The 13,256-nt window shown below is 37.3% G+C and overlaps 1 protein-coding gene across 1 annotated transcript in view; it reads right to left on the bottom strand.

Moving 5' to 3' along the window:
* KIAA1009 (KIAA1009 ortholog) overlaps positions 1 to 13,256 on the bottom strand; it is a 73,556-nt gene that overhangs the window by 32,523 nt on the left and 27,777 nt on the right. Inside the window, exons 11-17 of the mRNA XM_006870668.1 lie at positions 11,795 to 12,071; positions 10,698 to 10,962; positions 9,041 to 9,174; positions 8,235 to 8,462; positions 7,556 to 7,696; positions 4,944 to 5,056; positions 2,485 to 2,590 (exon numbers count right to left, since the gene is read on the bottom strand). Of these exons, the coding sequence (XP_006870730.1) occupies positions 2,485 to 2,590; positions 4,944 to 5,056; positions 7,556 to 7,696; positions 8,235 to 8,462; positions 9,041 to 9,174; positions 10,698 to 10,962; positions 11,795 to 12,071 (1,264 nt within the window). The remainder of the gene's footprint in view (positions 1 to 2,484; positions 2,591 to 4,943; positions 5,057 to 7,555; positions 7,697 to 8,234; positions 8,463 to 9,040; positions 9,175 to 10,697; positions 10,963 to 11,794; positions 12,072 to 13,256) is intronic.

The raw sequence follows: 13,256 nt of genomic DNA, 5'->3' as shown, positions 1-13,256 counted from the left end.
TCATTGATGAACTCAAGTGTGGCAGCGGTAGTGAGGTTGGCCCAGGATCGGACATTGTTTCGTTCTGCTGTGCATGGGGTTGCTATGAGTCGGTTCCGACTCGATGGCACATGACAACAACAACTCTTTTTTCTTCTTCCGGTTGTCACTTACTTTCTTGAGAACTTTGTTATACAGTTACAAGTTGTTGATTATATTTTATCAAGCGCCTCTAGGTGCTTTTAATGGGAATTTTCTAATTTCCTATTTGCCAGAAATATATAAGAGGGTCACAAAAAGTTCATAGAAAATGAATGAAAGGATAATGCAATTTTTACAGACTTTTTGAAGCCCCTTGATATGTCCAAAATGACATTTTTAAAAGGTTACTGACAATAAACTTTAAATGAAACTTAAGAAAGAACACTTATCAGGTTCTTCTAAACTTTCAAATACTTTGGCAGTATTAATTTGTTTTAACTTGTTAATTTTGAGCCCTATTAATAGGGTGACTCCTGGTGTGATGCTGTGGGTTAATAAGCTGGACTGCAAAGTTGGCTGGGATTGCAAAATCGGTTGGAACTGCAGGGTCAGCAGATCAAGCTCACCAGTGGCTCCTTATAAATCTTACATACAGGGTTGCTATGGTTAGGAACTGACTAGATGGCACTCAACAATAACAATAACAACATTAATAGGGGAGTCCAGTCTTTTTCCCTTCCTTCTACCTTCTTTTTATCTACCTATTTGCCTAGCTACCTAATCACTCTTTACATATATTCAAAATGGTGTTGTTCTTGTTAAGTACCGTAGAGTCGGTTCTAACCCACATTGCAATAGTAGACTCAAACATTGCAAGAGTTGTGAGGAAGGCGCAGGACCGGGTAGTGTTCTGTTGTACGTGGAGCTGTTAGGAGTCAGAACCTACTCCACAGTATCTTTATAGTAATCATTTAATGGAATATCATGCTAATGAATACTTTGTCTAATTAGACTAAGCTGTGATTTGCTTCAAAGATGACTTTAGGTGACAGTTTCATTCAAGGTTCAAAGATTTCCTTAGGATAATAGTTGGAGGTAGGCGGAGGGGAGGGGGGTATCATCTGGCCTCAATGGCTCCATAAAGTTTGGGCTCCTTAAGAATGTGAAATTCTGTGCCCCAAAATTTCAATCAAGATTCTTCTAAATACATATTGATAAAGTTTCTTAGTTGATTCATATAAGATATACTATATATACTATAAAATCTAGTTATACATTAGTTTTTAAAATGATATGTATGTAAGCTAATTTTATATAACACATCTAGTGATAAAAAGTGGTGTACATTTGGAATTTTAATAATTTTCATAATTATCCAAAAAGAATAACCTGTTTTACTTTGGTACTGTCGTCTTAAATGAGAGGGGAGTGGAGCGATGTAACTACCTTCCAGAGCAGACTGGAATGTTCCAGAGCACGACTGATGAGTGCTACTAGCACATAGTCCCTAGGGATGGTGATGCCTCAGACAGAATTAACCGGTCACAAATTCTAAGACTGATAAATATCGCTTCAGAAAATTCTACGGCAAATTCTATACTTCAAAATAAAAATTTTAAAGTTATGGAGCAGCTGTTATAGCACACCCTTGTGTTAGGTGGCACGTTATCCTTACACATACTATAAGACATAGCCTCACTGCGGCCCCTAGAGGTGCACAATTCACTTAGAAAGACAGGTATAATCCAACTAACTTTTAAAGGTGAATAATCATCTCCAATTGTTTTTTTCCTATTGTAGCTGAGCATTGCCTAAAGAATTTACTTAAAATAAGGTATAAAGCCCACTGCCACCACGTCAATTCTAATTCAAAGCAAAACTATATACGATTTCTGAGACTGTATATCTTCACGTGAGTTGACACCAGTATTTTTCTCTCAAGGAGTAGCTGGTGGATTTGAACTGCCAACCTGGCAGCTAGCAGTCTAGTACCCAACCCATAGCACCACCAGGACTTCTTGAAATAAGGTATATATAAATCACCCATAAATAAGGTTATGCCTCCTACATACCTGCAGTAAGAAATTCTTGATGGCAGGCTGGATTATGAAGATACCATCTAAACTCACTATCAGAAAGTTTCTCATCTTTATTAAAGTCACATATGTACAGCAATGGACTCTTGGTGTGGAGCTGTAGGATAAACACTTGACTTCTAACTGCAAAGTCAGCAGTTCAAACCCACCAGCTGCTCCTCGGGAACCTTATACAGGATCCCTATGAGTCAGAATTGCCTCGATGGCACTTCACAATAATATACTATAATAAGTAAATTATTTAATTTAGTATTTTATGGCCATATACACTAAAATCTAACCTTAGATACTTCAGCTAAATTTTGAAATGATATGAAATTTAAAGTCAAATTGTAATCATAAATTACAAAAAACAGATTTTTCACACTCTAGGGATTTTTATAATGATCTCTATTATCCGTAATAGTTAAAAACTTATGTAACTTACCTGTGCCATCCGGAGTTCCGCCAGCAGGTCTGTAAAACTCTGGTTTCTGGTGGTCTCTGAGTCTTCAACTACTCGAGACAGGAAACGATTTTTCTGCATTTGCTCTCTGATTTTGAAAACAAAAGATGCTTTAACAATACACTTCACTTAGTATAAAATACTTCTTAAAAATTAAAAACTCTAATGGGCATTGATATGAGAGGCAATAAAGACAAACATTGTATTTAAAGATGAAAACTAAGGTGCCCCTGTGGTGCTGTCGGATAGCACTGGTCAGCAGTTTGAATCCACCAGGAGTTCGGAGGAAGAAAGACATGGCTTTCTGCTCCTGTAAAGATTTACAGCCTCGGAAACCTAATTTAGGGTTGTTAGGAGTCAGAATCTACATGATGGCAGTAGGTTACAGGTTAAATACTGAAAGACAACTACAAGGGGGCTTCACAAAATATATAGAAAAATGGAATTACTAGATAATGGATTTTTCCACACATTTTTTTTTAATCTCAAAATCATTTATCCGTGACACAAAAAGTGTGTCCTGCCCCCTGCCTCCCATTTTTTTTTTTTTTTTTTTTAAGGCACTCTTAATGGATTCCTGGAGTCCTGGTGTGTGGCACTGTGGGTTTATGTGCTGGACTGCAAGGTTGGTTTCAACTTCAAAACTGGCAGTTCAAGCTCACCATCTGTTCCTCAAAAACCCTACACAGGGTCACTGAATCTGAACTGACTTGATGACACTAACAACAATAGCAACAATGAGACAAAGACAAGTGTATTACTAAGAGAAATTGTCTGCAGACATCTACTGATGGAGACATGTTGAAATGTGCTATTTGGAATAAACTTGTGCATGTATGAACTGGGAAAAAAAGAAGCTTCTCTTGGTAGCATTCCAATCTGTGACTCGATGCTTATGTGGAATACTACACATTTTGTCATTTTCTAACAAATATAGTATCCTAGCTTCCACATGTGTGTGAGCTCTGCTTACTTACTCCGCTTAACATATTGAAGTAGGAGCTATTCCAGAACACCTTTGGAGTAGGAGCCATGATGCCTAAGTGGGTACTAGTACTCCATTCTTCTGCTGCAACAAGAGTTGGTGGCAGCATATCACAGGTTATCGTTTCTCTAGGGAAATGCCCTCAGCCAGACAGGAGCTCTTGCACATCCCAGCCCAGGACGATATTGTCCACCCCCTTTAGGAGGCACATCTCAGCCAGTGACTGACTGGCTCAGTGTACAAAATGTTGCCCTTACGTCAAGTGGGGAAGAACCCTGTAGTGCAATCTGTTCTCCAGAGCATCCTCATAGCAGCAAAAAGAAGCCAGTCTCAAGCGAGACTACATTCTTGTCTGGCTTTTTCCTTGCCCTATCCTGCTTCTCTTGCTCCCCTGTGGAAGAACTCTTCCATTCTCTTCCACAAGGATCCCTACCTCAGGCTCTGCTTCTAGGACCTGATCTAATACAGTAAGTTGTTGCTGTTGTTAAGTGCCGTCGAGTTGGTTCTGACCCATAGTGACCCTGCATGGGGTTTACAAGGAGCAGCTGGTGAGCTTGAACCACCAGCCTTGCAGTTCGAACAACTTTGCAGTCCAGTGTATTAACCCATAGCACCACACCAGGACGCCAATACAATAAGTTAATAAACACATGGTATTCCTTTTAACTACTGCTCACCACATGGTTTCTTAGGAAATGTTTACATGTCTCAGGCTTAATGTTTGCTCAAGACCAATACTATATACTCACTTTTCTGAGAGTGATAACTTAAATATGAACATGCCCATATAAGGCCAACAAAATCATTTGGTCTGGCCCTGCCAAGGCAACCGCAGTGCCAGCCATCACATTATTGCTGTTGTTAACTGCTGTCGAATCAGTTCCAACTCATAGCAACCCTGTATAGGATTTCTGAGGAGTGGCTGGTGAGCCTGAACCATAGAGTTTGTGGTTCAGACTGACCTTGCAGTCCAGTGAATTAACCCAAAGCATCACGCCAGTGCCTCAGCCATCATATTAGGGGTGAGTTAAATGTTTGGCCAAATTTAGCAGGCTAATTTTTAAGTTGATGATGTTGTATGGCTCGAGAATGATGCTATAAATTTTGACAGAAAAAGGCTCCCCACTCCTCCTCTAGAGGACAAGCACTGGATTGTGAACAGGTTGCCAGTTTGAGCCTACCACCAGTTACTCCATGGGAGAAAGATGAGGCTTTCTGCTCCCGCAAAGATATACAGCCTTAGAAACCCAGTACAGGGTCACTATGAGTCAGAACTGACTTGACAGCACTTAACAACAAAAGAAAAATGAACTGAAAATTAAAACTACAAACTGTAAAGCTGTATATCTGAGTACAAGTGTTTTTCATTCAAAATAAAACTTGTTATTAATGCAATATTGCAAGGCTTAGAATTATTCTAAATATATTTGATATCAAGAAGTTAAAAGAGACTTACTTTAAGGAAGCTAACTCATTCAATAAACTCTGGTTTTCCTTAAACATTTGTTCCTCATTTCTCTTGTTTTGTTCTTGGAGATCTTTCACTTGATTATACAATCTTTCATTTTCCTTTTTTTAAAACAGAAAATGACCTTTCAGTTACAAGTCAGTGGTACTTATGCAACATAGCATCACAACAGGTAAGTCCTTTAGACATTTAAACATCTTGTCTATTTCTTCAGTGTTGGAGCAAATAAAACACATATCATCTTCAAGAGAACATCTGGCATCTAAAAATGATTCTCTCCAAATTGTTAAAAAAATAAAAAAGTTGTAAAAACTCCCAAAGCACAATCCCAAGTAAGTATACTACACTGGATTTTGCAGAAATAAATGGGTGACTGGCTGCAGTAATAACCATATCTGATTGTGTGGAGTAGGTGGAAAGGCTCAGCGAGACCTTTTACATCCTTATTGTGTGTGTCCAGCTTGAAAAAGAAAAATTGTGGCTGGGGGGGCATTCTAGAAGCATGACTTTCAGTGCTGTTGTTAAGTACCGTCATGTCAGTTCTGATTCATAGCGACCTGTGTAGGGTCTCCAAGGAGCAGCTGGTGGGTTTGAACCACCAACCTTGCAGTTAGCACTGCAGTGCTTATCCTACAGTGCCACATCAGGACTCCTTTCAGCGATGAGGTAACTATATTTAGTCACATTGAATGTTCATGTCTGGTGTTTCCCGCCAGATGAAGACAGTTACTAGATCCAGTTCATTGTGCAGCTTGAGTTAAAAAGTAGCTCAAACAGATGAGATCATAGGGAGACGGTATATCCTTAAAAATGTTTTTTCTCTTCATGTTAGTATGTAAAATGAAATGATTGTTCTTTAAATAATGTTAATAGTTATTCTCAAAGAGGCTTTATATTTTAATAAAAAAGAATGAATGGCTGGATCATGTGCTAATTGCTCTGGCTTATTAACCTCTCTGGAGTCTTGCTGTGCTTACTGCAGGATAAGCACTGACTAACCTCAAGGTTGGTGCTTCAAACCCACTCTTTGGGACTCTTACAGAGTTGATATGAGTTACAACTGACTCGACAGCACTCAACAACAACATTAACCTCTTTAAAAACAATCTGATGAAACCAATGATCTTTCAGGATCTAATAAAAACTCATCCATGTCTGGTATAGTGTCTAGTACACAGTGTGCTTAAATATCTGCAGAATCAACAAACGTCAGGAAAATATTTATATATATAAATTTTGTACTACCTTTGTGGGAGTGGGTGGATGGCATATCTATGCATCTGTGAAATCCTCCTTTTAAAAACACTTGCTCTACATGGCAAGATCAGAATGGCAGGCCAAAGGTCTGAAAGTTTTCACTAACTCAAGGGCAACGTAAGGGAATCCTACCAGCACAGGTTACGTGTTGGGCTGCCCACTGCAAGGTTGGCTGTTCAAACCCACCAGTGATTCTATGGGAAAAAGATGAGACTGTGTGGTCCTGAAAAGATTTACAGTCTTGGAAAATCTCTGGAGCAGCTCTACGTTGTCCTATTGGGTTGACCTGAGTCAGAACTGACTTGATGGCAGTGAGCTGCGTGAGGGAGTGCATTCTGCCGGGACTGCGGTGCAATTTCATTCACAGCAAATGCAACGGTCACAGATGTGGCAATGCTTTCCTGCCTGTCACTGGATGGCAAGACTTGTTGTCAAAAGTGAAAAACGTGTCAAGAAGGGGAGGGAGTGGGATTAGGCAACTGAGGGGAAGTCTAAAACTGAGACCACTAAACCCGGTCCTAACTGTTAGCTCACATCACTGAGATTCCACCACACATCACAAACGCCTACCTTGTAGGCACCAGAGTTTTGCATTTAATTCTTTGTTTTTCCAATGCCAGGGTACTAGCAATTGATTTCAGATTCCTACTCCTGAATATAATGTTAAAACTAAGTAATATTATCTATTAAAAAGCATTTTAGAAAACTAGGCAAGTTTCTAAGAAGCATGGGTATTAAAAAAGAACAGGTAGCATTAACTGATTAGTTACTGTGTGCCAGGCACTTGCTAAGAGGTTCATTTTCCCTGTTTTATTTTAATTTCACACCTACATTAAGAGGGAGGTACTATTTCACAGGTAAGGACACGGTCTTAGAAAGGTGAAGTAACCTGTCCATGGCCACACAGCAAGTGATGGAACTAAGACTCAAAACCAGATTCTTTGATTCCAGAATCCAAGCTCATAACAGCTTTAATTCCTACTATGAGAAATGTGTGGACTAAGTTATATGATTACTTTCTCCTATTTGCCAGAACTCCCATTTCCTATAAAACAAACAGCAATATTTTAATATGCCTAGTTTTTCATGCTTGGTAAGATGGAGGGTCGGAGAAAAAGAGGAAGACCCCCAATGAGATGGATTGGCCAGGTGGCAGCATTGATGGACTCAAGTGTGGCAACAGTTGTGAGGTTGGCCCAGGATCAGACATTGTTTCGTTCTGCTGTGCATAAGGTCGCTATGAGATGTGCCGACTTGATGGCACCTAACAACAACAACAGCAAGTTTTTATAATGAAAGGAACTCATGAATACGTTCACAATGTAGTGAAGACTTAGACATACCTGTTGATATCCTTGAAGAAGTGTCTCTTGTTCTTGTATTTCTTTTTGGATTTGCTTCAATTTTTCTTCGGTGAAAGGCCCAGCTGTTTCTCCAATGTGTAGCCACCTTTGTTTTTTGTTTGCTTCTTCAAAGCTACTTAACTTGGAGAAAATGAAGATATTGTTTTATTTGGGGAAGGAAATGAAGTGAACAGAAAACTCAAGGTGTATAGATGGAATACTGTCTTATAACAATATCCACTAAATTATTACTAGAATATTAGAATTTCATGTGAGCCAACTACAGTTAATCAGTATTGTGATGCTTTGTGCTGATGACTCACTTAAGGAAGTAACTAAAAAAAGCTACACAGGATCATTCTCTGAGTCTAGACCTTTTATAACAGTTTCTTCTGAAATCTTTTTTTTCTTGGAAGGTCACAATGAACTAAGAAACTTGATTTAAAAAAGCATGCTAACCTAAGAATACTATCAAAATGAGCCAATTTAAATTGAGATGTTTTCCCCATGGGGTTCAATTTGGACTGTCACGTAAGGCAGCACTCTCAAATTCATGTCTCTATTTTATAAAACAAATATGTCAAGGGAACAGAAGGATGACAGTGAATATAACAGGAGTACAGAGCCTTTTTTAATGAAAAAAAGAAACCAGCAAAAAACAGAACAATATGTCTAGTACCTTTGCTTGAAGAATATAATTGTCTTGATTTAGTTTGAAGAGTTCTTTTTCCTGCTGTCTCTTTAGTTCTTGCATCTTATTTTCCAATTTCCTTTCTTTATCTGAGAATGTGACTTTAATTTGCTCAATCAAGGCTTGTGCACCCCTCCATTTTTCCTCTGCTTCCTGAACTCTTTTAAACATAAATAATTCTGTCTCCTTGTTCCCACCAGGGTATCCTGAAGAGTCCTTTTAAGCAAAGGCATTACTTCATTGTAGTAGATTAACATTCAAACACAGGTTATTCTTACCCCCCCACCCCAAATGACACAATTAAGGATGTTCTAATTGTGGTTACAAATTGGGCTGCGAACCTTTAGGTCAGAAGTTTGAAACTGCCAGCTGTTCCGCGGGAGAAAGATGAGGCTTTCAGCTCCCGTACATATTTACAGTCTTGGAAATCCTGTACAGGGTCACTATGAGTTGGAACCAACTCTACAGTACATAACCACCACCACCAATTATAAGAAAGGAGCCCTAGTGTGGTGCTGTGAGTTAATGTGCTAGACTGTGAAGCCGTTTGAACTGCAAGATTGGTGGTTCAAACTCACCAGCTGCTCCTCGGAAATCCTATACAGGGTTGCTATGGGTCAGAATCCACTTGACAGCAATTAACAACAACAATTATAAGAAAAGCAATAGAGGTTCATAACAGTGACTATAGAAATTTGATATATTTGTTGCATTTCATTAATCATAATTTCACTTAAACACAATTTTAAAACATGAAAAGAATTCTGCATATTCATCTGAAATTCAATACGTACATTTGGAAACTGAACCCAGGTATTAGTTTGTGTAGGATCCTTAGACTTATTAGGCACATCCAAGAAACTTTCCGTTTTGGGAGCTGGTGTCCCCAAAGCTGCAGGCTTGATGACTTTTGTTCCAGGTAAGGTTTCTAAATATTATAAATATTGGGTAAAAGCACCATAAATGAAAACAAAGTGGAATGTGTATTCAGCAATTAAGTAACAATAAAGTGCCAATAGAATGGAAACAGGAAGATACAATGAAGATCTTACAACAGGTTGATGCCAAACACAAAGCACAGCTGTTCACTGTGTTAACTGCCAAGAGAACTGCCATCCATGATCACCATTCTATTCCATTTGACAGAGACACCTACCTGCACCAGGACTATCCCATGACATGGGGAACTATGTCAGTGTGAGGAGGGTGTGGACTGGGATAACCTCAGGCTTTATTACTTTAAAGAAATTATTCTTTCAAATGCTCACAGCAGTAAATAGCATTTCTAAATATAACATCAAAAGTAGCTGATAACTTTCCGAAGCATTTTAGTTCAGATGCAGTGTTCTTTTAAAGCACAATCTCTTTCAACAATGTATATCTATCGAGATATGAGATTAATGGAATACAAATTGCAGAGAGACTTTATTTACAGCTACTCTAAACTTCAGGAGTCCTGATGTAGCTCTGGGTTACAGAGTTGGTTTGAACCACAAGGTCAGTGGTTCAAGCTCACCAGCTGCTCCTTGGAAGCCCTATACAGGGTTGGTATGGGTCGAAACAGGGTTGGTATGGGTCGAAACCGACTCAGTGACACTTAACAGCAACTCTAATATAAAAATTAAATAGCAATATCGCTATAATACTCTGGGAATATATAATAAACTATAAAACATGTGATTAGTGTATATTCTGGTTAAGTTTTCAACATATTTCATAAATATCCAAAACAGTACAGATAATTCTAAGGCTAATGTGCTATTCATTTAGTAATAAAGAATGTTAGATAAGACCTTACGAGACATACAAAAATACTTTAGGTCCTGATTGGAATATTCAATAAATATCTGTTTGCCTTAGCCTTACAGATGAGATCTTCAAATTTTGTATTTTTAAGACAATTTCCTCAAAAAGAGAACTTCTAAAATGTAAAGTTTATTTATATTACTAAAAATATAGTGCTTTGAAAACACAGAAAAATCAAACGAAGAACAAGCCACCAATAGTCCTTCACCAAACGTTTCTTTTCAGTCTTTGTTTTTGTAGGTATGGGAATGGAGAGGTTTTCCTTAAGAGTTGTAATCATACTTAACTGGTTTATTTGATAAAACTAATTTTTTTAAGATAAATTTCTTAAAATATTTCAAATCAACTTTTTAAACATTCATACAAAATTATTCCAATAGCAGAAAGCATTAATCTATCAACTTACAGGAAGGTCAATGAATGGGGTGTGATCTACTAACATGCTTCTCTTTAGGACCTAGCAGCTAACTGACAGGTGGTGCCAATTCGTAGCTGTAATCTGCCACTCTTTATGTGCTACAATGTCTCCTTCCTGAATCTGTCCTTTTGATTTCTCTCTGCAGGCTAACAGATTTCTTAAGTAATTATTTTTCAGTATTGGTATAATGGCACTATCAAAATTCTATGAAAAGAATATATGATTACCTTTTTTCCTAGCTTGATTTGAGGTGGGGATGGGTCTCAAATTTTTGTTCTTTTTAATGTCCTTTGAAGTTTTCTTTTCAAGAGTAGAAAACGTCTTGAATGGTGAATTGGGTTTGCCACAGCCGGAGCTCCTAACTGATGTACATAATCCCCTCTGGGGTTTTCTTCTGAGCAAAGGAGGTGCACTCTTAGCCTTTTTTTCCAGTACTTTCTTACCAATGACAGCCTCTTCTCCTCCAAAACCATCAAGCTCAGCACTCACATTCTGTACACAACAAGGAAGGCCTCTTTAGCATTTAAATGAATTTCAATTATAGTTGGCAAGGAAGATGTTAACAGTTGGTAAAACTGCATTGGCAATAAATAATACAGTATACAGAAGGAAAACCACCACAGTAAGTTCCTTTAAGTCAGTGGAATTTCAGTACTTTAAAGCACACTTCCAAAATAAGCTTTAAAGCAAAGAAAATACAATTATATAACAAAATAAGCATTAAAACAAAGCAAAGAAAATTACAAAACAAAATAAGTTTGCCAGAAAACAAATGGATAATTACTAAAATGAACATGGAGGAGAAACTATTTCAGAATTACTTACAATATCATCTTTTTTTGTCCAGACTTCTCAAGCTGTCTTAAAATCCCTGTCTTATTCCATTTAAAAACTATTAGTATCCTGCCTTATTCTATAAAGAATCCGGACATGACTTATGGCAAACACGTAATTCAATACTGAATATTGGGATCACCAAAACTATCAGGACTAAAGAAAAAGAAACAGCGAAATATAAGTTTCTTCACAGTTGCTAAAAGCAATCATATAACATGCCATCGTACTCTTGCAGACTAATGGAAACTACATTGAATAACAAGCACTACAATGATGAGCACATTTTCTTTTCTTATACTATTCAAATTCTAGTCTATGCTTACTAAAGAAAAAAAAACTGTAAAGAAAGGTTTCTCAGAGAAAGCTAATGTTATAGTGGTAGTCTTGAATTTGGGAATGTGAGGGTGTCCTAGTACATACTGTTCCGACTGTGGAGGTTAACATAGCTTCTCATTATATCAAATCAATTTATATTATAAATACTTACTTTATTAATTTTGTCATCCTGAGGTAATAATGAAGGATCCACAGATAGTTTTTCCCTCAAAATATCAAGGTATATTTTATCTATGTGCTCTTCTATAGCATTTACTCTTGGACAGCTACTTTCTACACCTTCACTTGCTGTCTTTTGTAAAGTTACATTCTCTTCACTTTTGACAAAAAAATTGTTCACATGATGTGGCTCTTCAAAAGGTAGATCTGAGTTTGCCTTAAGCACAGGGCTAACAGATTTAGTCTCTTTATCAGCCAGTTTCTTAGAGCTATAAAACAAAACAGGACATAGAAGAGTGGACCCTAAATCACGTGACCCCTCAAACATCAGTCTTTTAAACATATTTGTATAGCTATTATTGATGCTAAAACATTATTTACAATTCTGGTGAACAAAACATACTCACATAGTTATTATACAATGCAGTATATACATAAAGAATTATAGGACTTTCAGATCTCTTCTAAAGAAAAGCCAAACCAAACAAGCTGAGAATGTTTTTCTATCAAAAATAATAAATCCACTTTTTTGTAGTATATTTTTTATCTACAATTTCTTATGAAGTCAACATGCATTTGAAACTGGGAAAACATTCTACATATTACTAGAAGAAACTAAGAAGCAATTATGCCAATGAAGCATAGACTATAAAAATTAAAAAGTATAACTGTCATCACAGTATATATTAGGCAAATTAAAAACAGACAGAAAATCATTAGGGTGTTGAAACAGAACAATTCCTTGGGTTAAAAGTATGTGAAATGTAATGCAACATCTACACAGCTAGATGTTAAAAATATGGAGAACACTCAGAAGGAAACTTTCCTTCTTGACTGGCTTGATAAAGCATGGCAACCTTGAAACCATATGTTGATAAGAGAAGATGCCTGGGTCTCTAAATAACTGTGGAGCAGAGCTCCATCCCTGCTGACTCCCAGGGGATAGTGATGTCAACAAGCAATACACCATTTTAGATGGTACTAAGCTATTAAAGATTCCAAGGATTATCTGTAACAGGCTAGGATATTTTAGATATGTGCAGTGAAGTTCAAACAACTGATATTTCTATAGGTATTCCTATGCATTTAATGTAAATATATTTACGTTAGCTTTTAAACGCCAAAGAAAAATTGTTTTAGAATTCATATCGTTAAAGTGGTTCTACTTAAGATGCAAGATGTTTAAGAATTATCTCTTTAGAAACATGAACATATCTCCAAACACCAATGATGAGGAAGCTCAATCTGCCCATGAAAAGTATTAAATAGAATTGCAAATCAGGAGAGAAATACTACATTTAGCATTCAAGTAGAATAGATTTCAGTATAGGTTTCCCTTCATCGCTTCCTCTCATATGTAAAACATATGTAGAAACAAGGCCAAGGAATCACTCACTGTAAGTGGATTTACATGATGAGGATGTCATGTAGGAGGAGCTCAACAGATGGCTGTT

The sequence above is a fragment of the Chrysochloris asiatica genome, unplaced genomic scaffold, assembly GCF_000296735.1.
Source record: "Chrysochloris asiatica unplaced genomic scaffold, ChrAsi1.0 scaffold00146, whole genome shotgun sequence".
Taxonomy (NCBI): Eukaryota; Metazoa; Chordata; class Mammalia; order Afrosoricida; family Chrysochloridae; genus Chrysochloris; species Chrysochloris asiatica.
This window is presented reverse-complemented; position numbering and strand designations above follow the sequence as displayed.